The sequence below is a fragment of the Equus asinus genome, chromosome 21, assembly GCF_041296235.1.
Source record: "Equus asinus isolate D_3611 breed Donkey chromosome 21, EquAss-T2T_v2, whole genome shotgun sequence".
NCBI lineage: Eukaryota > Metazoa > Chordata > Mammalia > Perissodactyla > Equidae > Equus > Equus asinus.
This window is the reverse complement of record NC_091810.1, coordinates 58,632,265-58,660,193: the sequence shown is the minus strand read 5'-3', so window position 1 is coordinate 58,660,193 and position 27,929 is coordinate 58,632,265. Positions and strand designations below refer to the sequence as shown.

General features: G+C 45.2%; 2 protein-coding genes across 2 annotated transcripts in view; both read left to right on the top strand.

Annotated features, from left to right (window-relative positions):
- The first annotated feature begins 6,662 nt into the window (after positions 1-6,662).
- Positions 6,663-25,663, top strand: SLC22A13 (solute carrier family 22 member 13). Its single transcript, XM_070492314.1, has 10 exons — positions 6,663-9,687; positions 14,765-14,868; positions 15,079-15,233; positions 15,464-15,632; positions 15,862-15,982; positions 16,073-16,167; positions 16,408-16,622; positions 16,823-16,931; positions 17,519-17,734; positions 17,940-25,663. Exons 1-10 carry the CDS (start codon positions 9,310-9,312, stop codon positions 18,031-18,033), a joined length of 1,656 nt encoding a protein of 551 aa, XP_070348415.1. The 5' UTR covers positions 6,663-9,309; the 3' UTR covers positions 18,034-25,663.
- Positions 16,091-27,929, top strand: part of SLC22A14 (solute carrier family 22 member 14) — a 52,219-nt gene continuing 40,380 nt past the window's right edge. Inside the window, exon 1 of the mRNA XM_070492313.1 lies at positions 16,091-16,167. The gene's annotated coding sequence lies outside the window, so the exon portion shown is untranslated. The remainder of the gene's footprint in view (positions 16,168-27,929) is intronic.

The window sequence follows — 27,929 nt, the reverse complement described above, 5'->3', positions numbered from 1 at the left end:
TATGGTGGTGGAAGGATTCTTTACTTTAGCAGCTGTTGGTGGGGAGCACTGGGGAGAGGGTCAGGGAATCACTACTAACTTTAATTTTTCACGCGAATAGAGAAAAGCCAAAATGCACATAAACTAAAAAAATGTGTGTATTGATCTACAAATTTTCTAGAAAAGCTTAAAACCATTGTACAGATGGGAAAACTGAAATCCTGAAAGGAAAAGATAAGATCCCCCCAAGGAAATTTGTTTGGGTGCGATATGGAATTCCTTGCATTGATCTTCTTATTCTGATTCTGCTTGTGCCAGATTCAAGCCTTTAGGAGTCCCTTTTGGAAAGTTTGGAGCAGAGCTGAACTTGTCCCTTTTGGCTTTGATGTTGAAGTGGTGGAGTTTCCTGTGAGATTCTAGGCCCATCTGTATTCCTCTACCTGCTGGATAGGTAATCTCCCTAATAATAATTTTTTTCAGCAGAAGGTGGCCTTTGAGCCAGGACGGGACAGATTGTGGGTCCTCGTAATTCAGAGCTCAGGTCCTGGAGCCTTGGAGTTGACAGTGTTATCATCTCATTGAATTTGCTTTCACGATAAGCAAGTTGTAAAAGTGGACTCCGACTGTTATGGGGCAGAGAGGAGGTGTTGGTTACTCGAAAGTAACCATGGTGTTTATGGAGGGAAGAGCAGGTGGGGCAAGAGTAAATAGAGCCTCCGGACTTGCTCTCTAAGAAGGTCAGACCTTATCTAGAGGCCTGATTCCTTAGCTCTGTTTCTTCGTGGTAGAAATGCTCTAGGCAGCAGTTCACGTATTCCTCCTTTGGAATCAGCTCATCTACCCCACTTTTTTTTTCTTCAATAGACTGTTTTAGAGCAGTTTTAGTTTCACAGCAAAATTGAGCAGAAAATACACAGAGTTCCCATATACACCCTGACCCCCCACATGCACAGCCTCCCCTACTCTCAATATTCCGTGGTACATTTGTTACAATTGATAAACCTTCATTACACATTATTATTACTCAAAATCCATAGTTTACATTGGGGTTCATTCTTGCTGTTGTACATTCTCTGAGTTTGGACAAGTGTATAATGACATGTATTCATCATCACAGTGTCATACAGAATAGTTTCAGTGTCCTAAAATCCTCTGTTGATCCCTCTCTTCAGCCCCTCTAGTCCCTGGCAACCACTGATCTTTTTAGTGTCTCTCTAGTTTTTTTCATTTTCCAGAATGTTTTATAGTTAGAATCAAACAGTATGTAGCCTTTTCAGAATGGCTTCTTGCACAGTAATGTGGATTTAAAGTCTCTCCATGTCTTTTCGTAGCTTGATAGCTCATTTCTTTTTAGCATTGAATAATATTCCATGTCTCGATGTACTACAGTTTATTAATCCATTCACCTACTGGTTTCTTCCAAGTTTTGACAATTATAAATAAAACTGCAGTAAACATCTGTGTGCAGATTTTTGTGTGGATATATGTTTTCAACTCCTTTGGGTAAATACCAAGGAGCCCAATTGTGGATTATACAGTAAGAGTATGTCTAGTTTTGTAAGAGGCCACCAACTATCTTCCAAAGTGGCTATACCATTTTGCATTCCCACCAGTGAATGAAAGTTCCTGTTGCTCTCTATCCTTGTCAGCATTTGGTGTTGTCAGTGTTTTACATTTTGGCCATTCTATTAGGTGTGTAGTGGTATGTCATTTTAATTTGCAATTCCCTAATGGTATGATGTTCAGCATCTTTTCATATGCTTATTTGCCATCTGTATATGTTCTTTAGTGAAGTGTCCGTTCAGGCCTTTTGCCCATTTTTAGTCAGGTTGTTTGTTTTCTTGATTTTAAGAGTTCTTTGTATATTTTGGGTAACAGTCCTTTATCAGATATGTCTTTTGCAAATATTTTTCCCAGTCTGTGTCTTGCCTTGCCATTCTCTTAACAGTGTCTTTCACAGAGCAGAACGTTTTAATTTTAATGAAGTCCAACTTATTATTTCTTTCATGGATCACGCCTTTGGTGCTGTATCTAAAAAGTTATTACCCTACTCAGGGTCATCTAGATTTTCACCTATGCTATCTTCTAAGGGTTGTATAGTTTTGCATTTTACATTGAGGTCTAAGATCCATTTGGAGGTAGTTTTTGTGAAGAGTATAGGGTCAGTGTCTAGATTTGTTTTTTTGCCTGTAGGTATCCAGTTGTCCCAGCACCATTTGTTGGAAAGACTATCTTTGCTCCATTGTATAACCTTTACTCTTTTGCCAAAGATAATTGAATCTGTGAGTCTATTTCTAGGCTCTCTATTCGCTTCCATTGATCTATTTGTTTCTTTTTTTGCCAATACCACACTTTCTTGAGTACTGTAGCTTTATAGTAAGTCTTGATGTAAGATATTGTCAGTCTTCCGACTTCGTTCTTCTCCCTCAATATTGTGTTGGCTATTCTGGATCTTTTGCCTCTTCATATAAACTTTAGAATCTGTTTGTCAATATCCGCAAAATAGCTTGCTGGGATTTTGAGTGGGAGTGTGTTGAATCAATTGTTCAAGTTGGGAAGAATTGACATCTTGACAATATTGAGTCTTCCTATCCATGAACTTAGAATATTTCTCCATTTATTTGGTTCTTCATTGATTTCCTTCATCAGAGTTTTACAGTTTTCTCATATAGATCTTGTACATATTTTGTTAGATTTATACCTAAGTATTTCATTTCTGGGGTGGTAGTGTAAATGGTATTGTGTTTTTAATTTCAGATTCTACTTGTTCATTGTTGGTATATAGGGAAGTGATTAGCTTTTGTATATTAACCTTATATCCTGCAACTTTGTTATAATCACTTATTAGTTCCAGGAGTATTTTTGCCAATTCTTTTGGGTTTTCTACATAGATAATCATGTTATCTGCAAACAAAGACAGTTTTCTTCCTTCCCAATCTATATACCTTTTATTTCCTTTTCTTATATTGCATTAGCTAGGATGTCCAGTATGTTGTTGAAAATGAATGGTGAGAGAGGATATCCTTGCCTTCTTCCTGATCTTAGTGGAAAAGCTTCTGTCATCAAGTATGGTGTTAGCTATAGGTTTTTTGTAGGTGCTATTTACCAAGTTGAGGAAGTTACCCTCTATTCCTAGTTTGCTGAGAGTTTTTTATCATGAACAGGCACTGGATTTGTCAAATGCTTTTTCTGCATCTATTGATACCGTAATGTGATTTTTCTTCTTTAGCCTGTTGATGTGATAGATGACATAATTGAGTTTTGAATGTTAAACTAGCCTGGCATATCTGGGCTAAGTCCCACTATGTCGTGGTGTGTGATTCTTTTTATACATTTTTGGATTCGATTTGCTGATATTTTGTTGAGAGTTTTTGCGTCTTTGTTCATAAGAGATCTTGCCTTCTAGTGTTTTTCTCTTGTAATGTCTTTGTCTGATTTTTTATATTAGGGTAATGCTGGCCTCATAGAATGAGTGTTTCCTCGGCTTCTATCTTCTGGAAGCAAGTGCTGTAAATTGCTATAAATTTCTTCTAAGCACTAATTTCACTGCATCCCACAAATTTTGACAAGTTGTATTTTCATTTCATTTTGTTCAAAATATTTTTAAATTTCTCTGGAGGTTTATTTTTGGACCGATATGTTATTTAGAAGTGTGTTGTTTAATTTCCAAGTATTTTGAGATTTTCCAATTATCTTCATGTTATTCATTTCTAGTTTAATTCCATTGTTGTCTGAAAGCAGACATTATATGATTTCTGTTCTCTTAAATTTGTTAAGGTGTGTTTTATAGCCTAGAATGTGATCTGTCCTGGTGAATGTTCCATGTGAGCTTGAGAAGAATGTGTATTCTGCTGTTGTTGGATGAAGTAGTCTGTAGATGTCAGTTCTATCCAGTTGATTGAGGGTGCTGTTGAGTTCAACTGTGTACTTACTGATTTTCTGCCTGCTTGATCTGTTCATTTCTGATAGAAGGATGTTTAAGTCTCCAACCATAATAGTGGATTCATCTATTTCTCTTTGCCATTCTTTCAGTTTTTGCTTCTTGTGTTTGCCCTGTTCTTAGGTGAATACACGTTAAGAATTGTTGTCTTCTTGGAGTATTGACCCCTTTACCATTATGTAATGCCCCTCTTTATCCGTCCTAACTTTTCTTGTTCTGAAGTCTGCTTTGTCTAAAATTAATACAGCTACTCCCACTGCCTTTTACTTGATGTATTTAGACCATTAACATTTAAAGTGATAATTAATATAGTTGGATTAATATCTACCATATTTGTTACTGTGTCTATTCATTGCTCTTGTTCTTTTTTCCTATTTTTGTCTTTTACTTTTTTTCTGCCTTTTGTGGTTTTAATTGAGAATTTTATATGATTCCATTTTCTCTCTTTTCTTAGCGTGTCTATTATATTTCTTCTTTTTACTTTTTTTAGTGGCTAAGCTTCCAGTATATATTTACAACTAATCCAAGTCCATTTTCAAAGAACATCATACCACTTGACAGGCAGTGCCAGTACCATATAATAACAAAATAATCCCAATTCCTCCCTCTTGTTTTTTTGTGTCATTTGCATCATTGCTTCATTCATTTGATATATATGGGCAATCCAAGGGGAATGAATATATGTGTATACACACATGCACGCATATATATGTATATACATATTTGCATAAGTAATCTAATACGTTGTTGCTGTTATTATTTTCAACAAACTTATTTGTTAGATCAACTAAGTAAAGGAAAAATAAAAGTTTTTATTTTACCTTCATTCATCCTTTCTCTGATGCTCTTTATGTAGTTGAGTTTCTGACTCTATCATTTTCCTTCTCTCTGAAGAACTTCTTTTAATGTTACTTGCAAATCAGGTCTCCTGGCAACAAATTCCTTCAATCTTTGTCTGAGAAAGTCTATATTTCTCCTTCACTTTTGAAGGATAATTTCACAGGATATAGAATTCTAGCTTGGTGTTTTTTTCTCTCAGTGCTTTAAACATTTCACTCAACTCTCTTCTTGCTTGCATGGTTTCTGAGGAGAAGTTGATGTAATTCTTATATTTGCTCCTGTATAGATAAGGTGGGGTTTTTCCCCTCCTCTGGCTTCTTTCAGGATTTTTTCTTTATCTTTGATTTTCTACCATGTGAATATGATTTGTCTAGGTGTAGTGTTTTTTGCATTTATCCTGCTTAGTGTTCTCTGAGCTTCCTGGATCTGTGTTTTGGTGTCCAGTGTTAATTTGGGGGAAATTCTTAATCATTGTTGTTTCAAATATTTCTTCCATTCCTTTCTCTCTTCTCTTTCTGGTATTCCCTTTATGCCCATGTTACACCGTTGGTACTTGTCTCACGGTTCTTAGATATCTTGTTCTGTTTTTTTTTTCTTCTCTCTTTGCTTTTCGGTTTTGGAAATTCCCATTGACATATACTCAAGCTCAGAGATTCTTTCCTCAGCTTTGTCTAATCTAGTAATGAGCCCATCAAAGGCATTCTTCATTTCTGTGCACTCTTTTTGATCTGTAGCATCTCTTCTTAGAATCTCCATCTCTCTGCTTACATTACCCATCTGTTCTTGCATGTTGTCTACATTTTCCATTAAAGTCCTTAGCATATTTATAGTTTTTAAAAATTCTCCATCTGATAATTCCAACATCCCTGCCATATCTGATTCTGGTTCTGATGCCTGCCATGTCTCTTCAAACCGTGGTTTTGCCTTTTAGTGTGCCTTCGAATTTTCTGTTGAAAGCCAAACATGATGTACTGGGTAAAAGGAGTTCCAGTAAATAGGCTTTTAGTGATGTGGTGGTAAGATGTGGGGAAAGGGGAAGCTTCTATAGTCCTTTGATTAAGTCTCAGTCTTAGTGAGCATGTGTCTCAGCTGTGAACTTGACAAGTGCTTCTCAGTCTCCCCCACCTCTAAGTGGGACAGGATGGCTAGAGGGGGCTGGGATTGGATATTTCCCTTCCGCCATGTGGAAGGCTAGAGGGGGCTAGAGTTGGATATTTTCTTCCCCCAGGTCATTTAGGGTCTGATAAAACCCCAGTACATTAGGCTCTGGTAAAGTAGTTCCCCTTGAGGGTAGGCCTTGTTAAGAAGAATAGAATGCTCGTGCATATTTCAGAATGGTTACTTTTCTCCAACCCCCACCGGAAGCACAGGGGATTTTTCTGATATTCACTGTGAGAACCTGGTAGAACCAGGTAAAACTCACAGAAGTGTAGGGACCCCCCTGTAGAGTTTTTAACTCAGACTTAATCCACACTGATTCTCCAGCAATTTGTCAGTTACAGTTCAGGTTTTCCTCCTCTGTTACTGGTTCCTCTGGAAGTGTCTGAATTTCTTCAGTGAGTTATAACTCTCTGTATTTACCTGTCTGCCTGTCCAATTTGAGGGACGCCAGCTTGCCCTGTGGCCTCACTTCTCTGACGTATCTAAGAAGAGTTGCTGATTTTTCAGTTTGTTCAGCTTTTCACTTATTAGAACAGAATGACAGCTTCCAAGTTCCTTACATACTGGACCAGAAACCAAAAGTCCTACCCCCGGTTTTTATTTACTAGAACCATTAATTCTCAAATTTGGAAGAGATTTGAGACACCATCTAGTGCATTCCTAGAGACAATGTTTGAAGAATACCTTCCCCTCTCCCCACCACACACACAAACACCACCCTCTACACTGGGAACAGATGACTGCCAGCGATTGTCCTGAACACTTCCTCTTAAGAGAGTGTGTTCATTTCTACTTAAACAGCTCTAGTGGTTAGAAAACTCTTGTTACACCACTCTTTTGTCCTAGTTGTGCCCTTGAATGAGGGCAGGCACAAGGAGAGGAAGAGGAAGAAGACAGCCTGTGGGCTTTCCCTGAAGGGCCAGAGGCAACCCCAGTCCTATCCTGAAGTCTCTCATAAGATGGTGGGGGTACCCAGATTACTTGGGGAAGTCAGCCACCAGCACACATGCTGATGTTGGGCTCAACCTCCCAGGTCAGTGAGACCACAGGGTTGAGAGAGGTTTCTGGGGCTACAGTGATCCTGGGAGGGCTTCCTCAAAGAAGAGAGCTGGCTGTGCGCCTTGAAGCATCTTGGGGAGCCTTTGGCAGACTGGTTGGGATGGGGGCAGGGTTAAGAGGAGATATAAGTTAACCAAAAAATTAGGATTTGGGGAATGTAGAAGTAAAGTGAAGCCAGTGGCGTTCAGTACCCGAGTACCAAGATTTTGGGATCATAGTTTCAACTATGGAAAGTCTTTGGTTATGTCTCACTCGTATGTTGAGAGTCTCATCATTATCTATCTTTGTCTATTTTAGAATCACACACCAAGAAAGGAAAGGATTTTTAGGTACCATCTAATTTAATCTTGCCGTTTACACAGTTGGAGAAATTGAGGCCCAGAGAGGTAGAAGGGACAGACTAGGGATCACAATGAATCAGTAGCAGAGCCCAAGCTTCCTGCCTCCTAGCTCCAGCTCCTTTGGCTACGTGGAGCTGAAAGAAGCAAAAATCCTTTCCTTGACTGGAGTGAGGAGGTGATGAAGACTGAGGATAGGCTCACGTCTCCACCTCAGTTCTCCCTCATAATGGAAGCACCAAACTGGGCAGTGGCAACCGGTAGCATCTGTTTTCTTGGCCATTCAATCCAGGCAATGCTGAGGACAAGAACACACGAGGAATAAAAGACAGAGCTGGGGACAGTGGTGGGGAGTTTGGGATGGAGCAGAGAGGAAAGTGCTCTCCTTACTCAGGGTCGTGGACCCTTGCCTCTGCCCTCCACTGTCTGCCCTGCCTTGACCTGCTCTACAGGCTGACTGATTAACGGGCAACCAGCAGCTCTGCCAGCCAGGTGGCCAGATACAGGCACACTGTATCCAGGACTGCCCTGCACCCATGCTCCTCTGCCCACCTCTTAAAATGGTTCAAAATTCAAAACATGGAAAAGCTTTCCTATGCATACACGAGCAAATACATGAATGTGTGTGCGCATGCATACGTGTGGATTTTCCCCTAATGCTTTCTTTAGTCCCGTCATTCCCCACCTCCCATGACTGAGCTAGACACCTTCCAAGTCCTGAGTCTACCTCCAGTAAGACCTAGCCCAGGGTAAAAAGGATGGGGGCTCTTCTCTTTGGGAGACTCCTCGTCTGGGAGGTCCTGCCTTTCTGTTAGTCCCCAGTCCTATAAGAATCCTGACCTGCCTGCCACCATGCTTGCCGCATCCCAAACTTGACTCCAGCAAGGTTAGGAATAGCTCCCCACAGGGCTTCCACAGCTGGAGCTGTAGCAGAGAGACTTTGTCCTGTGTTTCTCTTTATCACTGAAATTGCTTAGGTTGACTAACACTACTCTGGGGCATCTTGCACGTGTTTTTTATCTTGAGAATGTGTTAACGGTTTCTTCCTTGATTAGAGTAGAGCTCAAAATGCAGCTGTTGGGGCTGGCCCAGTAGCATAGTGGTTAAATTCATGCACTCCTCTTCAGGGGCCTGAGGTTCGCAGGTATGGATCCTAGGTGTGGACCTACGCACTGCTCACCAAGCCATGCTGTGGTGGCATCCCACATGCAAAGTAGAGGAAGATTGGCACAGATGTTAGCTGAGGGACAGTCTTCCTCACCAAAAAAAAAAAAAAAAAAAAAAGCCACTCTTGATTCTTCTGTAATTGCTTTGCATTCTTGAATTGCCTTTGGTGCTGAAAAAGAAAGGCATTTATATACTTGGTGGGTCTCCTGGCCTTCATGCTCACCTGGGATTGACTGGTCTTGCATACCACCACATACTAGAGACCCACAGGAGAAAGATAAGATCATCAGGCTCAAGAGGCCAGATTGGGCTGCTGGCAGAGTTCATATGCAGGCTGCTCTCTTGATTTACCCCCAACTGCCTAGTGGCTGGTCCCTAGAAGGGACTTCTGTGTCCCTCTGAGTGTTGCAACTACTCTCAGAATTTGGGTTCTTTCGTAGGGGGAGGGATTTGAGCTGGATGTGAATTGTTTAGGATGTTGCAGTTGGAGGGGAGGTGCTGCTGTGTGTGATAGAATATTTGGCTAAAGCTCACCCTCATGTGCTGGGATTGAGGAGGTCCTCTTGGTTCCTCTTGTTTTGCCTGAGTCTGTCACACAGTCAATAAAACATCCTCAGATTCTGCAAGCCAGAATGGGCTATTTTTTCAACATATTCTGCCTTTCCCAGGCCATGGATAGGGAGCTGAGGTGTGACATGTGGAGTTGGGCAAGGCTGGATTAAACATTAATGCAGCTGTCACCACTGCCCAGAGGAGCAGATGCCCCAGAGCCAAGCTCCAGAGCTGTGTGGTGGCCCCAGACTGAGGAGGTGATGACCAGTAGACATGGCTCAATTTGCCGAGGTCCTGGCTGAAATAGGCCACTTCGGTCGCTTCCAGATACAGCTGGTGATACTGATGTGTGTCCCCAACTTCCTGAATGCCTTCTACCTATTTGCCCAGGTCTTCATGGTCCTGGATGAGACCCACTACTGTTCAGTGGCCTGGGTCAAGAATCATACTTTCAACCTGAGTGCTGCTGAGCAGCTGACACTGAGCGTGCCTCTAGATGCTGCAGGCAATCCCGAGTCCTGCCTCATGTTCCGGCCGCCCCCTGACAATGCCAGCCTGGAGGACATCCTCAGCCACCGCTTCAATGAGACACAGCCTTGCGATGCAGGCTGGGACTATCCTGAGAACAGGGCCCCATCTCTAAAGAACGAGGTAGGGCTGTGTTTTTGCCTGTCTGTCTGGGGCCTTTCAGTACCTCTGCCTGACCCTCTGCCCTCAGCCTCTGGTCTTGCTCTCTCCCTATCTACCCTCGTGCTCCCATGCCTGACTGGTTGACCATTGCTATGCCTGTTTTTCTTTCTGCCAATTTTTCTTTGTCCTCTGCCTATTGGCCCATCTACCTCTCTATCCATTTTCTCTCTGTTCTGTCTGCTCATCTGTCCATCCGTCTCTGCCTATCCTTTTGTCTGTCCCTCTGCCTGTCTGCCCAGTTGCCTGCCTTTCTCTTTTTCCCTCCCTGTTTTCCCATCTGTGCTTTTCCCTCTCTCCAATGCCCCACCTGTCTGTCCATTGCCTTTGTCTTTCAGTCTGTCCCTGCACGTCTGCCTGCCTACCCATCTTCCTGTGTTTTCCTAACTCTTATGCTGTCGCTTCCCCTCTCCACTCATCTGCCTTCCTGCTTGCTTGACTTGGGATTTCTACCTTTCAGCTTCTAGATCTCTGCCTTCCTGCCTCTGGGATGCGGGAGGACGCCCATGACTCTGGGACTTGTCCTGTAAATAACTAGCATTTGCTCTTGCTAATTTCATTCTCTTAGGAGGGACCCAGGCAGGGAAACAGGAAGATTCCCATTCCAGCCACTTCAGAGCAAGAAGAAGCCTCTGAAAGCATCTAGGGCCGTTCCATTGCTTCCCAGATGGTGGAGTTAAGGCACACAGTGGAGAGATGACTTGGCCAGGGCGACAGAACAAGTTGATCGTGGGGCTGGGACTCCCACTTGGGGCTGCTGCTGCCCAGCGAATGGGCCATTCCTGTGGGAATGGGGAGAACACAGACAGTCCAGAAACCTGAGAGGCGGGCATTGTTGGGAGGATCTGTGCCCCTCTCACCTTTATGGTGGCAAATCCTGAGCCTTTGTGGAGCGTGCAATCTGGAGTCCAGAGATTAAACATTCACTTTTTTTTCTCTATGGGTAAAAAAGTATTTATTTTTTAGAGGCTTTCAGAGGACAATGTTTTAACCAAAGGCAAACATTCACTTTTTAATGTGTGACCATTAACCTGCCCCCAGCACCCTGGCTGCCTGAGGATATGTCCTGCCTGTCTTCCTCCTGACCCTCCACCACATTCCACCTCACGGGGGGGTGGGTTGCCTATGAACTCTCCCAGCCTATGGATCTAGCCTGGTCTGACCCTCATGGTCCTCTCCACCATCTCCCCCGCATCACTCCCCTGGTAGGTTCCAACCTTTATTGGTCCTCAGATGCTTTGGGTGTGCCCACCTGGCCAAATCTCTTCATGCTTAAAGCCCAAGCAAACTTCCAGACTGCTCAGAGCCAACTCTAGCCAACTCATAGCCTGTGCTGGACTGCTCGTGGAATTTTATTCAGCCGAAGGCCCCTGAGTGTAATCTGTGCAGGGAACAGTCAGAGGAGGGAGGCACCCTGTTCCCCTACTCTGAGGACCCCTGATGGTCAGGGGAAGATCTGGGCACCTTGCAGGGGGAGAAAGGGCTGGATGGGCCCTGAAGCTAGAATTCACTTCCTCCTGGAGAGGGCATGGGCAGGCAACTTCCCAAAGGAGTTGGTATGTGAGTTGGGCGCCAAGGTACCAGAAGAATGTTGATAGAGAAAAGGGAAAGGTCTTTGCAGACAGAGAATAGCAAAAGCAAGTCCCAGCAGCAGGAAGCAGGCGATGTGTCTGGGGAGCAGCAGGAACTTGGTGTGCCTGGAATAGCGGTGGGCAGGGGTATGGGAATTGAATGGGATGTTCTCAAGGATTGAGGTCCTCTTTCTTTATCCTCAGTCATCACCCTAAACTGTGCTGACACTGGGGTGGGGCCTTGGACCTTTTGCCCTTCCCTGACATGCTCCCTCCCACTCCACCCTTCCAAGGACTGCGACTCCCAAGGGAACAGGCACCTTTGATACTTTGGTCCATGTACCACATGGTAACCCCAAGCTCCGTTCCAGAGTGAGCTACCTCGGTGTAAGATCTCCTCCTCTGTTTCCCGTCGATGAGGAGGGAATCTGCCACACTGATTCAGAGGACCCTCTCTGAGGTACATCCTTAGTATAACCAGCAGCTTCATATTCAAGCTGAAATACAAAAAATCCTAATTTGAGAAGAAAAGAGCACATTTCCTTATAGGCTGTGTGCTCCTGAAGGGCAGAGTACATTTCTCCTTCTCAACCTTCCTGTCCAACATTTCCTGGGTGCCCATCCTTGGTAAAAGAAAAAATGACTCCTGGTCCTGTCCACATGAACCCCTGAATAGAGTTGGGAAGAGACCATCAATGAATAGCAACAGCAGTGTGGTCTGTCCTGGGACCAAAGATGGAGCAGGAGTGGGAGGGAAGGGGAAGCAGAGAGAATAGCCATTTCTAGGGTCTGGAGGCATGAAAATGCTTGGTGTGTATGAGGAATGCTGGCATACAAAAAAGGCTGGGAAAGAGGCAAGAGCCAACTCTTAGCGGGTCTTAGAGACAGTGCTATGGAATTTGGTCTCTAGTGCTTTGTCTTTGAGACCAAAGGGAGCCATTGAAGGTTTTGGAACTGAGGAGGGAGATGGCATGAGGTGTGCTCCAAGAAATAGGGGTGGGATTCTGTGGGCCACCGTGGCAGGCCCCAGACAGAACCATCCACTGGGGCGTTAGGGCTGGGGAGGGTGATGCCTGGTGTCCCAAGCTGCAGCCCTCTTCATCTCGGTTCCATCTGCACCATGATACCACCACACGAGCTTGAGTACACCTTGGCACCTCTCCAAGCCTCAGTTTCTTTTGCTGTGCAGTGGGAAAGATAAGTCTTCCTGGGGATAGAATGATGATCTAATGAAATAAAGGATACATAAACTATAGGGAGGTAGTGAATGGTGGCCACTGAGCAGAGGTGCCAGCCTTGGAAGAGTCCCATGGCTTGGCATCCATGCCTTCAAAGCACTACAGCCCCTTGTGTCTGAGGTGGCTATGCCACCAGCTGTGAGCTTCATGAGCACAGGGGCCTGTGCTCTCTTACTGAGAGCTTCCTGTGTGACAGCCACTGTGCTAAGGGGGTTCCATGTGTTAATGCCTTTAATCCTATTGGGCGATACTGTGTAGAATATTTTATCCCCATTTTGTACAGGGGAAACTAAGACACCAACAGAGAGGCCGACCAACTCAAAGTCACACAAAGTCACTCAATTCTGACTCCAGAGGCTGACAGCAGCAGGCTTTTCTTCATTATTATTTATTTTAAATAGTTCTAACTACAGAGGCAATCTGGGGTTGCTAAAAAAATAAACCAAACAGGATAGAACTGGATGGAATAGCAAGTTCAAGTCCCCTGTCCTGCCCTGCTTCATTCCCAGGGTCAATCAGTTAATCGTTTGACAACATAGTCAAAGTTCTTAAAAATTAACAGTTACCCTTGAGAACAGAAGCATGAGCACAGTGATATCTCCTGGATTGATTAATTTCTTGCTAAGGGTTATTTAACTGATGATAATTGGTTAGTTGGCTAACTGTGGGTATTAGTTCAATCATTCATTCATTCAGGGAACATCCTCTTAGCTTTCACTCAGTTGTAATCTCTGTCTGGGACAATAGAGATGTCTGAACTCAACTGCCATCCAGCTGTGGGACCTAGGATTAGCTGCTTAACCTCTCCTCCCTTAGGGAAATATAATAGTAAGTCAAGGACTGTTGTCAGAATTATATGAGGTAATGTATGTAAGGCATTTAGCATAGTACCCAACACAGAGTAAGCACTCAAAAGGCGTTAGTTGGGGCTGGCCTGGTGGCTGAGTGGTAAGTCGGCACACTTCACTTCAGCGGCCCAGGGTTTCACTGGTTCGGATCCTGGGCGCAGATTGGCAACAGATGTTAGCTCAGAGCCAGTCTTTAAAAGTTTTTGAAAAGGCGTTAGTCGTTGTTGTGAAGCTGTCTCTATGAGCTCTGGAGGAGAGCTCACAAGTCATTTGTGTATGGAGCTGAGCTGTGTGCAGGGGGCACAAAACTCCCTGAAGGGCCTACAAAACCAGTGTGGGGAGGGGTGAGTCACATGTATGTGCACATGCAGTAGACACGTGTACAGAGCTATGTGGACACTCACATTTTCTCCACTTGGTTTCCCGCTCTGTCTGCTAGGTTCTCTCTGTGAGTCTCCAGCCGGGTTGCCCCCGCCTGCTGCCCCGTGTATGTGTGTGTGTGAGCATTTGCATGTTCCTCCATCCTAATTTCCTTCCTCAAGGGGTGTGTGAGGGTTCCTTGGGATTCTGATTGCCTGTGAACCATGAGAGTTTCAGGGGAATTTTGCAGCTGGATGGGAAAACTTGGAAAGGCCTAAGTGGGTCACAAGGGGGCCCTGGCTGTGGAAAACAGGCCCCATTTCTCAGGAAGCAGTAATTAGTGGTCTGTCAGAGGTTCCCAAACTTTGCTCCCTTAGTGTGTCAGTAATTTACATGGCATTTCCAGGCCAAAAGAAATATATAATATTATATATAATATAATATATAATAATTATAATAAATATATAATAAAGTAAATTAGGTCCAAACAACAAGTATTTAAGTCCTAACAACTTATTAGCTATTTAAAAAAATAATACACATAAATTGAAAGAAAATATTTTTATTTCATTCTTAAGTAAATACCATTACTAATAGGATGTCTGTGCCTATTGGGAACTGCACAGCTTCTCCAAGCTTGAACACTGCCACCTTCATTTTTTGTCCCGCACTGATGCTCACATGGTGCTTGCCTTTTCACAGCAACTGCCAAAAACACAACTTCACGTAGACAGGATGTCACTGAAAGGAATGTAGCATGATCTCATGTTGAAACTGAACCATCCTGAGCTGGCAGTTGTTCGTGCAATATCAGACAGATGTTGAGTATTGCTGTATTTTCCTTAAAAATGTGAAATATCATGCTGTGTGTGCCCTGTGAATTCACTCTGGTGCTCTGGGTACCTTGGCACACAGTTTGGGAACCATGGGCACCTGCCCTGAGAGGTTTGTAGTGGGTGGGCTGGATGACAAAGGACTTGCCCTCCGCTGCCCTTAGACTCACATCTGCCTATGTCTGTCTCAGTTCAACCTGGTTTGTGATCAGAAGCATCTGACAGATACCTCGCAGTCAGTCTTCATGGCTGGACTCCTCATTGGGGCTTTCATCTTTGGGCCACTCTGTGACTGGTAAGAACCTTGACCAGCTCACCCCTCACCTAGTATGCTCTTAGGCTCCTGGCACAGGGCCAAGTCTCCCCGTTGTCCCTCACACTGGTCTCCAGGATAAGGCCCTGTTCTTCCCTCCCTCAGACAGAGAGCCCAGGGCAGGGCTGGGTCTCCCTCACTTCCTTCTCCTCAGAGAGATTCCCTCCTGGACCTGCTCCTTTGTTACCCCAGGATCGGCCGCAAGGCCACCATCCTGGTGCAGCTGCTCCTCTTCGCTATCTTTGGCCTGGCCCCAGCCTTCGTGCCCAGCTTTGAGCTCTACATGGTCCTTCGCTTTGCTGTGGCTACTGCTGTCGCTGGATTTACCTTTAGTAATGTCACCCTACGTGAGTATCTGGGCACTGAAACCTTCAACCACAGGGCGAGGCCTTGGGGTCTGGGCTGGCCACATTCCCAGACTGGTTGTGGGGGCCTTGTCAGGACCCTACACCTAGAGTGGTCACATGGGTGCTCCCTGTGCTGGGACTGAGGCCCCAACCCTGACAGGGTGGCATCTAGGGAATGACAGGGAGTGAGGGCAGGGTCTGGCCCGGTCTCAGCCTCTTTGTTCACACAGTTACAGAGTGGCTGGGGCCCTCATGGAGGACACTCTCCGTGGTCCTGGGCCAGTGCAGCTTCTCTGCGGGGCAGATGGTGCTGGCGGGACTCGCCTATGGTATCCGTAACTGGAGACTCTTTCAGATTGTCGGCACTGCACCTGTCTTGCTGCTCTTCTTCTACTTCTGGTGAGGAGATACTTCCCAGGAGCAAGCCACCCCTAGGATAGCTGTGCTGCAGTGGGCTTGGAGTGCAGCACCCACGGCCACCTCGTGGGACACTCAGAGACACGTCTGGGAGAGGGAGCCTGCAGGGGTTGGGGTTCAGTGTGCACTGGAACAGCCGAGAAGGCTCCTGGGGGAGTGAGAAGGCTCTAGGACTTCAGACCCCAAAGTCACAGCCATTCCTGATGCACAGGGTTCTCCCAGAGTCAGCACGGTGGCTCCTGACCCGTGGGAGGGTAGAGGAGGCTAAAAAACTGATCCAGAAGGTGGCCACGGTCAACAAGCGGAAACTCTCCCCAGAGCTCCTGAGCCAGGTACTTCCAGTAGGCTGGGTCCAGCCCTGCCCCTGAATTGACCCACACAGACCTTTCTGCCTGGACCCTCACTCTACATCTTCCTCCCAGCTCGTCCCAGAGGAGAAAGGCCCCTCAGGGAACGCCCTGGATCTGTTCAGACACCCCAAGCTCCGGAAGATGACCTTGGTTCTCTTCGCAGTCTGGTGAGTGCACCAGGACCCATGCCCCTCCCTGTGCCTGGAGCCGAAGGGCTGCCATGTCCCTGATGTGTGTCAGTGGGATGTCAATGGTGGCTCTCTGGCTGGGATGGGCTGTGTGGGAATGACTGGGTCTTTCCCTGGCTGTGCTACTCTCTCCTGTTGTGACTTCTGGCTAAGGCAGGCTCTCCCTCTGAAAGTGATGGTGTCACCCAGCACTGACAAGGACTCTTGGACACTTTGTAGGTTTGTGGACAGTCTGGGGTACTTCGGCCTGGGCCTCAAAGTAGGGGACTTTGGCCTGGACATCTACCTGACGCAGCTGATCTTTGGAGCAGTTGAGATTCCTGCCCGCTGCTCTAGCATCTTCATGATGCAGTGGTTGGGCCGCAAGTGGAGCCAGATGGGAACTCTGGTTCTGGGTGGCATCATGTGTATTGCCATCATCTTCGTCCCGGCAGGTACCAGGGCTGGCTTTCCCCCATCCCGCTCTACACCATTCTGCTGCTGCCAGGGGCCCACTGCTTCCTTTTCAAGAGTGAGGGCTTCCCTGGGGTTCAAGTGCAGAAGGGGTGAGCAGTTTAGGTAGACAGGGCAGGGGGCAGGGCCCAGGTGGTGGGGCTGTCCACCCTTTGTATGGCTGACCAGCATCTTCCACCAGATCTGCCTGTGGTGGTCACTGTGCTAGCCGTGGTGGGGAAATTTGCCACGGCTGCCGCATTTACCATCTCCTACGTGTACTCTGCTGAGCTCTTCCCCACCATCATCCGGTAAGGGCTGCTGATGCAACTCCTGCTCCTCTGCTCCTGAGACCCTGATATTGGCCACCCCTCCTCTGTCCTTACCACTGTTCCACAAATAGCTTATGGGGGTGGCTCTGGGGCAGCAGTGCTGGGTGGGGTGCAGGGCAACTAGAAATCTAGTCCAAGCCCCAAATTGTCCCTGGGCTGGTGGAGGACAGATGCAGAAGTAGACCATGCCATGGCTTTGTCAGGACTGGAATAGGGAATACGTCTAAGAATGAATGACTCAGAAGAAGAACACTCGGGTGGGGGTAGGGGGTGGTAAGGAGATGCAGCCTTTGACCTGAGTGAGACTTGCTAGGCAAGCAGGAGTGTAGCAGGTGGACAGAGAGGCCTGGAAGTGGGAGAAGCATGATACACAGTTGGACTACAAGTAGTTCAGTGTGCAGGAGCAGAGAGCTGGAAGCCCGCGTGGGCTGGATGAGCCTGGAAACCCTGCAGGACTGTGGAGGCCATAATGAGGGGTCTGGGCTCTCCCAAGGAAGTATGCTGAGGTGGAGCTGGGGCCTGGAGTTGAGGCTGAGTCTGCTTAGTTTGTACTGGTCTTCCCTCAGGCAGACAGGCATGGGGCTGGTGGGCATCTTCTCGAGGATCGGAGGCATCCTCACACCACTCGTGATCCTGCTGGGTGATTACCAGGAGGCCGTCCCAATGATCATCTACGGTACCCTCCCCATTGTGGCAGGCTTACTCTGCATCCTGCTGCCAGAGACACGGGGCCAGCCCCTAAAGGACACCATCGAGGACCTGGAGCAAGGGCCCCACCCACGGTGAGCTGCTTCCTTTCTCTGAAGCCCAGGCCTCTACCTCATCATGTGTCCATTGTTGCTTAGAGGCCAATACTGGGCCCTCAGGAACCACAGACATCTGATCAGCTTTGGGTTAGATTCTTCCTCATTTGGGGAGGGGATGGGGAGGAATGCTGCCATGGGACCAATTCCTGGTCAGCCAGTAACAGCCTGCTGCTCCCTCCAGGTCTCTGAAGTCAGCACCCTCAGAAAATGACAAAGAAGCCCCACGAGGATCTTCCTGCACGGAAGTGGCCTCTGTGAGCAGCACACAGTTCTGATTGTGTCTCCAAGAGCCAGACCAGCAGCAGCAGGGAGCTGCCTAAATTTTCCCCTGATAATAGCTGGGACCTATGAGCAAGTCCAGCCTTACTGACGGAGGCAGCACCATGGCCTGCCCCAGTGGCAGCACCTGCTGCTGAGCCCAATCTCGGAAGCATCATCACCTTTCTCGTCCCAGAGCCCTACGCCCAACACCCTGTTCTGGGTTAGGGTCTTGGGCCTATCTGTTCTCTGATAGTCTTGGTAGGGGTATGGCTCCCCTGACACCCTCAATCTGGGGTCCCTCTGCCCTCAAAATGCAGTCAAGCCCAGAACGAAACAGCTAGGTAGAGCCTTTCCAAGTATGTGGGTGTAGGGGGAGAAAAAATTTGGAGTTGTGGAGTCTATGCAGGTAGGTGGGTGAAAAGGCTGTGGATGAAGAGAACGTTGTGGTTCCTTCTAGTGGCTGGCCCAGGCCCCTCTGGCTAAGGTGGGGGCCCTATAGGACATTTGATCTCGCTGAGAGAAGCTCTGTGTCCAGTCAAAATCAAAGCTTCAGTCTTGCGTTCTCTTCAAAGATGCTCCAGCCCCCTGCCTCCATCTCAGCTCACTGCTAACCTGTGTGGCTTTTCAAACCGATGATTTCATAAGTCCCTTTACACTGACCCTCAGGATTCTAATCTTAGGTGCCCTGGCTGGGTGTAAAAAGCAAAGGACTCTGGCAATCTGCCTCCAAGGTCCAAGGAGATAGAAAAGGAATGCCACCCCCCACCCCAACTAACAGCCCCAGGTTACTGCCAGGCACAGAGCAGGCTGAGTCCTCGAGCTTGGCTCTGACTCATACAGCCCTGAGCTTTGCCGTGCTCGCTGACCCACTCATGCTCTCATCAGTCAAGGAGGCCCTGAGTGCCTTGCCTTGGCTTTAGGAGCGCGCTAGAGCCAGAGATGCACAGTCCATCTGCAGCTACTCAACTGCTCCCCAGAACTCGGAAGAATGCTGTAGATGAGGAGGAGAGGACACTGCAGCGTTAAACAAGGCAGCTGTCCCAGCGTGTGAGGCTTGGAAGACCTCCCAGAGGAGGCACATCTAGGGAGAGAGCTGCAGGCAGGGGATGCAGGAGCCCTTTCAGGTAAAGACTAGCAATGGGCAGGTGCTGCAGCTGGAAGGATTTCTGGGAATTTGAGGAACCAGACCCAAGTGGGGCTCATAAGGCCACGTCCTTACCTTTGAATTTTGTTCTGAGGGCAATAAAAGCCATTGATTTTGTTTTTTCTTTAAGCAAAGAAGTAACCCAATAAGATTGGTATTTTAAAAATCACCGTCTATCTGAAGAATGTGTTAGAAGAGGGCAAAAGTAGAAGCAGAGACGCCAGGCAGGGCATCATTACAACACTGAAATTAATTGCAAACATTTATTACCTTGTTTTATCCTCACAACATTCTGATGATGAGATGGGGTGATGGCAGTGGAACTGGGAGGAGGCGAAGACGCTTTGGTTGGTCCTCCCCTGGCCTGTGCCCTGGGCAAGAGCTTAGCTTCTCAGTTTCCATTGGCTCTCCCCAGGAGAAGCTCCCTGGCTGCTGGGAGTAACCTGGTGCCCTCCTCAGAGAGGCCTCTGAGATTAAGAGCACTAGACTGCACATCCTGTGTTTATGTCAATGTCCAAAGCCTAAGGCACCACCACGCTTCCCCAGCCATCTCCTCTACATCGCCACTGTCCCCCATGACTCCAGCCCCTCTGACCTGGCCCTATCCTTACCCAGTTCCACCCATGGTCTCAACCCTGTGTCTCTGAAACTGCTGCTCCAAATCCAGCAGAAACCCTGTGTCTTCAGCCCTTCATAGAAGTGTACTCCGTCTCCTGCCTCTTCCTCTGGTCATGCTTTCTCTCACAGCCCGGGAGCTGGGGTAAGAGCCTCTTTGCTCCCCTTGCTGCTGCTCGACCATTACAGTTCTTCCACCTATAAAAAAACCTTCTCTTGAAAGTACCTCAACATAATAAAGGCCATATATGACAAACCCACAGCCAACATCATACTCAATGGACAAAACTGAAAGCCATTCCTCTGAGAACAGGAACAAGACAAGGGTGCCCATTCTCACCACTCTTCTTCAACACAGTACTGGAGGTTTTGGCCAGAGCAATTCGGCAAGAAAAAGAAATAAAAGGAATCCAAATAGGCAATGAAGAAGTGAAACTCTTGCTGTTTGCAGACAACGTGATCTTATATATAGAAAACCCCAAAGAATCCATAGGAAAACTATTAGAAATAATCAACAGCTAGAGCAAAGTCGCAGGGTATAAAATTAACATACATAAATCAGTAGCATTTCTATACTCTAACAACAAACTAACAGAAAAAGAACTCAGGAACTCAATCCCATTCACAATCGCAACAAAAAGAATAAAATACCTTGGGGTGAATTTAACCAAGGAAGTGAAAGACCTATACAACGAAAACTACAAGACTTTCCTGAAAGAAATTGATGATGATGACATAAAGAGATGGAAAGACATTCCATGCACATGGATTGGAAGAATAAACATAGTTAAAATGTCCATACTACCTAAAGCAATCTACAGATTCAGTGCAATCCCAATCAGAATCCCAATGACATTCTTTACAGAAATTGAACAAAGAATCCTAAAATTCATATGGGGCAACAAAAGACCCCGAATTGCTAAAGCAATCCTGAGAAAGAAGAACAAAGCTGCAGGCATCACAACCCCTGACTTCAAAGCATACTACAAAGCTACAGTAATCAAAACAGCATGGTACTGGTACAAAAACAGCTGCACAGATCAATGGAACAGAATTGAAAGCCCAGAAATAAAACCACACATCAATGGACAACTAATCTTCAACAAAGAAGCTGAGGGCCTACAATGGAGAAAAGAAAGTCTCTTCAACAAATGGTGCTGGGAAAACTGGAAGCCACATGTAAAAGAATGAAAATTGACCATTCTTTTTCACCATTCACAAAAATAAACTCAAAATGGATCGAAGACCTAAAGATTAGACCTGAAACAATAAGTCTTCCAGAAGAGAATATAGGCAGTACACTCTTTGACATCAGTTTCAAAAGAATCTTTCCAGACACCATAACACCTCAGAAGAGGGAAACAATAGAAGGAATAAACAAATGGGACTTCATCAGACTAAAGAGCTTCTTCAAGGCAAGGGAAAACAGGATTAAAACAAAAAAACAACCCACTAGCTGGAAAAAAATATTTACAAGGTATATATCCAACAAAGGGTTAATCTCCATAATATATAAAGAACTCACAAAGCTCAACAACGAAAAATCAAACAAGCTGATCAAAAAATGGGCAGGGGACATGAACAGGCATTTCTCCAAAGAAGATATACGGATGGCCAATAGACACATGAAAAGATGCTCATCATCACTAATCATCAGGGAAATGCAAATCAAAACTACACTAAGATATCACCTTACACCTGTTAGAATGGCAAAAATATCCAAAACAAAAAGTGACAAATGTTGGAGAGGTTGTGGAGAAAAAGGAACCCTCATACACTGTTGGTGGGAATGCAAACTGGTACAGCCACTATGGAAAACAGCATGGAGATTTCTCAAAAAATTAAAAATAGAAATACCTTATGACCCAGCCATCCAACTACTGGGTATCTATCCAAAGAACTTGAAATCAGCAATTCCAAAAGTCCCATGCACCCCTATGTTCATCGCAGCATTATTTACAATAGCCAAGATGTGGAAGCAACCTAAGTGCCCATCAACTGATGAATGGATAAAGAAGATATGGTATATACATACAATGGAATACAACTCAGTCATAAAAAAGGATAAAATCCTCCCATTCACAACAACATGGGTGGACCTTGAGGGTATTATGTTAAGTGAAATAAGCCAGATAGAGAAAAAGACGTACTCTGTATGACTCCACTCATAGGTGGAAGTTAAACATATAGACAAAGAGAACTGCTTGGTGGTTACCAGGGGAAAGGCGGGGTGGGGGGAGGGCACAAAGGGTGAAGTGGTGCACCTACAACATGACTAACAATAATGTACAACTGAAATTTCATAAGGATGTAAACTATCATAATCTTAATAAAAAGTTTAACCAAAAAAAAAACCCAAAAACTTTCTCTTGTAGAAACCTGTCTCTTCCTTGCTTCCACCTCCTGACCTCCAGCTTACAAAGCCTCATTCATCTAAAACTACTCAGTTCCTGGTTGTCCCTTCCACTCTAGCTCCTGCCATCATCCTGGGAAAATTCATCTCCACCTCCAAAATCTCAAAAATTTCTGACATCTAAGTGAATAAATGAATGAATCTCTAATTCAGACATCCCATTCTCTGACCACAGCATCCCATCCTTCCGGCTTGTTTGCTCCATCATTCCTATCTGCCTTAGTCTGCCCAGGCTGCAATTAAGAAAGTACCACAGACTGGGTGGCTTAAAAGCAGAAATTTGTTTTCTCACAGTTCTGGAGGCTGGAAGTCCAAGATCAAGGTGCCAGCAGGGTCAGGTTCCGGGGAGGGCCTCTTTCTGCCTTGCCGATGGCTGCCTTCTTGCTGTGTCCTCACATGGCCTTTCCTTGGCATGCATGTAGAGGGAGAAAGATCTCTCTCTCTTATAAGACCTCTAATTCCATCATGAGGGCTCCACCCTCATGACCTAATCTAACCCAAATTACCTCCCAAAGACCCATCTCCAAATATCATCACATTGGGAGTCAGGGCTTCAATATATCAATCTGGGGGGACACAAACATCAGTCCATATACCATCCTTAGCCTCATTAGGCCTTATGGTCTGTCAACCTTACTACTTTCTCCCCAGCTCTGTCTTCTCAGATTAGAGAATGTAAGCCATCATTTTAATTTCTGTTGAGAGAGAGAGCATTTCTTTCTCTTGCCAACACCCTCCACTTTACCCCTTTCACCCTTTGATTGTATTCAACTAGCAAAACAGTAGCAGCGAATGAGCCTGATTGTCGGTCTTCTCTCTCCCTGCACCCTAGACTGCTGGTCACTGCTTGAGAGTCGCATGCCCAGGAAACCTGTACTGTGAATTCGCAGTCGCCAGCCTCAAACTGGGTCTTTCACAGCACCCAGCACTCCTACCAGCTTTTTCTACTCAGCTTATTTTCCAACTCTCACCAGTGGCTATTTCTAACCTCCACTCTGCATTCCTCCCTTCCTCCTACCTCCTAACAGATCACTTCTCCTCCGTTTGGAGAAAGGAGAAGCCATCATATGGCAGCTCCCCAAAACTTCTACCACCAAATCTTTAACCTACACCCTCTCCTCCCCTTCAGCGAAACAAGTGTCCTGCACAGAGATGGTAGATGGAAGCCGCCAGCAGATGGTAGATGGAAGGCTAGTCCCTTAGCTCTGCCCCCAGATCTGGGAGCAGCTGAAGGTAGGGTCTGCTCTTTGTCTGATGTCTCCTCTCCATTCCCCCCACCTCAGGAGTGGGGACTGGGGATGGGCAAGTTGTATCTGGAAGGGTGGGAGAATTTCCCTCAGTGGAGGTGAGGCCCTTACGGGGAGCACAGGTGCTCCAGGTGCTGGGGAGAGTCTGCACAAAGGCACAGGGCTGGCTCACGGGGAGATTTCCCCAATCTGCCTTGCCCCATTCTGTCCCTAGGGTCTGTAGCCAGTTGTGCCCCTGGAGTAGAATGCTGCTCCTACCCCATCATGAGGACCTCCCTGCCCCATTGTGACACTACTACCCGGCCACCAATGGAACCCAAGAGTTCTGCTTCCAAGAGTCTGGCTGGGCCTGGATTGTGGTCAGGTGGGCCCTGGCTTTGGCTTGTGGTCCTGTCTCCAGGGAGGAGGGACTGGGAGGGTGTGGAGGGTGGCAAATTATGATGACACTCGGCAATTGTGGGGCCACGTTCTCAGCACAGGTGTGGACAGGAGCCTGCCAGGGCCCATTCGGCTGTGGGGAGTCTGTGGAAGGAGCAGGCTGCCCTCACGGGAAGCGTGAGTTCTCAGGTGTGGCATCTGGCCATTTCCTGCCCTCATATGGAGCGCTGCTCCTGGCTATATGTCCCTTTTCCAGGCCTCAGTTTCCTCTTTTGTACACTGAGAACCAATTGTCTGGGGCCTGTCCACTTGGCAGGGGACCTTTGGGATCAGTAGAGGAGCAAAGGCTCTAGGGCCGAGCAGGCTATTAGCCCCCTGTGGGCATTCAGGTGATGCTGGGGGGAGACTAGGAGGGGTCCTGCTGAGGAAGGCTGGTACAGCTGGCTCCAGGCCTGAAAGCCAAATCTCTGTGAGGAGAGCAAAGTTTCCCTTCCGCCCTCCCTGGGATGTCTCCTCCGTCCACCCTTCTCCCCCTCTAACCTTCCCCACTGTGTTAGTTTCCTATAGCTGCTGTAAAAAATTGCCGCAAACTTAGTGGCTTAAACGACACATTTATTACCTCATGGTTCTGGAGGTCAGAAGTCCAAACTGGGTCTCACTGGGCTAAAATCAAGGTGTCCGTAGGGCTGCGTTCCTTTCCAGAGGCTCTGGGGGAGAACCCATGTTCTTGCCTTTTCCACCTTTAAGAGGCTGCCCACATTCCTTGGCTCATGGTCCCCTTCCATCTTGAAGGCCAGCAATGGCTGGTCAAGTGTTAATGGACGGAGCTAAAGTTGATTCATTTTCACTGCTGTATTGTATTTCACTATATACATATACCAGTTTATCCGTTCTTCTACTGATGGACATTTGGACTCTTTTTTTTCATATTTGAAGTGTGTTGTCATGAACATTTTGGTACTAATTTCCTGCATCATATGTACAAATATTTCCTCAGAGTACCTGGGAGTAGAATTGCTGGGTCATAAAATATGGGAATATTCAACTTTATAAGACAATGTCAACTTGTTTTCCAAAGTGGAACTAGGAATAATCCTGCCAGAAATGTATGAAAGATAGACCGTCTCCAGCACTTGGTATGGTCAGACTTTTTAAGTTTTGTCAAGCAAATGAGTGTAAACATCTCATTATGGTCTTGATTTGCATTTTCCTCATTATTAAAGAGGTTGAACATCTCTTCATATGTCGGTGGGCCACATGAATTTCTTCTTGAAATGCCCATTCATGTCTTTTGCTCATTTTTCGATTGTTTTTTTCCTATTGATTTGTGGGGTTCTTTACATATTCTTGATCCTAAACTTTTTTCAGTAATACGTTTACAAATATTAGACTCCCACTTGTGATGTGATTTTTTTACTTTAAGATTTTCATTTTTAAGTAGTCAAATTTATAATTTTTAAATTTATGGTTAGCATAAAATAGCATAGCTTTTGTGTCCTGATTAAGAAATCATTCCTCACCCGAAAGTAAAAAATATATTCCTGATTTTTTCTACTAAAAGTTTTGTCTTTGAAATATAAATCCTTCGTAAGACTGGTATTTTTGTTCATGGTGTGCAACAGAAATCCAATGTTAATTTTTGTCTGTTTACTGATCTGTCATGTTACTCTCCTACTCTCTCTCATGTATCAAAACTTTATTTGCGTAGATCTATTTCTGGGCTTGCTATTTAGCTATTTCTGTGTTGACACCACCTTGCCTTTAATGAATATAATTTTATACTAAATTTGATATTTGGCAGGACAAATCATTTCTCCTTGTTATTCTTCAGAACTGTCTTAAGTATTTCTGCCCTTTGTTCTTCCATATTAGTTTTAGAATCATCTTGACAGATTTCACGAAAAATACGTTTTGGATTTTGACTGGAGTTGTACTGAATCTACAGATTGATACAGGGAAGAATTGACAACTTTTCTTCATGACCATGAAATGTCCGTTTATTTTTCTTCCTTAACATACTTCTGTAAATTATATAATTGTTTTACACACAGGTCTTGCACATATGTTTAAACCATTTTTTATTGTGGTAAAATATACATACCATAAAATTGATCATTTTAACCATTTTAAAAAATGTTTAGCTTTGTTGAGGTATAATTGACAATTAAACTGATAAGATATTTAAATTGTACATCGTGAAAGGATTCCCCCCATCTAGTTAATGAACACATCCATCACCTTGCATATTTCCCTTTCTCTTTTTTTTTTTGGTGAGTATATTTAAGTTCTACTCTCAGCAAGCTTCAATTACACAATACAGTATTGTTAGCTATAGTCACCATGATTTACATTAGATCCTCAGATCTTATTCATCTTACAGTTGAAAGTCTGCACCCTTTTACCAGCTTCTCCCTATTTCCCCCACCCCCCAGCCCCTGGCAACCCCTTTTCTATGAGTTTGACTTTTCCGTTTTTATTTTTTAAGATTCCACAAATAAGTGATACCATGCAGTTTTTGTCTTTCTCTGTCTGGCTTATTTCACTCAGCATAATGCCCTCAAGCTCCATCCATGTTGTGGCAAATGGCAGGATTTCCTTCTTTCTCACGGCTGAACAATATTCCATTGTATGTATATACTACATCTTCTTTATCTACTCATTCATGGATGGACACTTAGGCTGCTTCCAAGTCTTCGCTATTGTGAATAATGCTGCTATGAACATGGGGGTACAGATATCTCTTCAATATCCTGTTTTCATTTCTTTGAAAATATACCCAGAAGTGGGATTCTTGGATCATATGATAGTCTTACTTCTAATTTTTAAGGAACCTCCATATTGTTTTCCACAGTGGCTGTACCAATTTATGTCTCTATCAACAGTGAATAAGAGTTCCCTTTTCTCCACATTCTCACCAACACTTGTTATCTCTTGCCTTTTATTTTTTTGGGGGGGTGAGGGAGATTGGCCCCGAGCTAACAGCTGTTGACAATCTTCCTCTTTTTGCTTGAGGAAGATTGTCACTGAGCTAACATCTGTGCCAATCTTCCTCTATTTTATGTGAGAAGCTGCCATAGCATGGCTTGATGAGCAGTGCTAGGTCTGTGCTCAGGATCCAAACCCACAAACCCCAGGCTGCTGAAGCAGAGCACACAAGCTTAACCACTACACCCCCAGGCTAGCCCTTCTCTTGCCTTTGTGGTAATAGTCATTCTAACAGATGTGAGGTGATATCTTTTTATAATTTTGATTTGCATTTCTCTGATGATTAGTGATGTCGAGCACCTTTTCATGTACCTGTTGGCCATTTGTGTGTCTTCTTTGGAAAAATGTCTATTGACTTTTTCTGCCCATTTTTTATTTGGAGTGTTTGTTTTTTGCTAATGAGTTGTAGAAGTTCTTTCTTTTTAACCATTTTTTACAGTTCAGAGGCATTAAGTACACTTACACTGTTGTACAACTGTCACCATCATCCATCTCCAGAACTTTTTCATTTTCCCCAACTCAAACTCTGTACCTATTTAACAATACCCCCTATGCCCTATCCCCACAAGCCCTTGGCAACCGCCATGCTGCTTTATGTCTTTATTTATTTTACTGCTCTAGGTACGTCATATATGTGGAATCATACAATATTTGTTCTTTTGTAATTGGCTTGTTTCACTTAACATAAGGTCTTCAAGGCTCAATGTTGTAGCATGTATCAGAATTTCATTCCTTTTTAGGGCTGAATAATATTCCCTTGTGTATATAAACCACATTTTGCTTATCTATTCATCCATCAATGGGCACTTGGGTTGCTTCCACCTTTTGGCTCTTGGGAATGGTGCTGCTATGAACACTGGCGTACGGATATCTGCTTGAGTCCCTGCTTACAAATATTTTGGATTTATACCCAGAAGTGGAATTACTAGATCAAATGGGTAACTCTATTTTTAATTTTTTGAGGAACTGCCATACTGTTTTCCACAGTGGCTGCATTTCACATTCCAATTCTCAATGCACAAGGGTTCCAATTTCTCCACTTCGTTGCTAACACTAGTTTTCTGATTTTTTAAATAATAGCCATCCTAATGGATGTCTTGTATGTATTTTTTTAGATTTGTTCCTAGT

Coding starts and splice junctions, on each gene's coding strand:
- SLC22A13 (XM_070492314.1), top strand. CDS start 9,310: ATGGCTCAATTTGCCGAGGTCCTGGCTGAAATAGGCCACTTCGGTCGC. Junction 15,234..15,463: donor CTTTAGTAATGTCACCCTAC/GTGAGTATCTGG, acceptor TTGTTCACACAG/TTACAGAGTGGCTGGGGCCC. Junction 15,983..16,072: donor CCCCAGAGCTCCTGAGCCAG/GTACTTCCAGTA, acceptor TCTTCCTCCCAG/CTCGTCCCAGAGGAGAAAGG.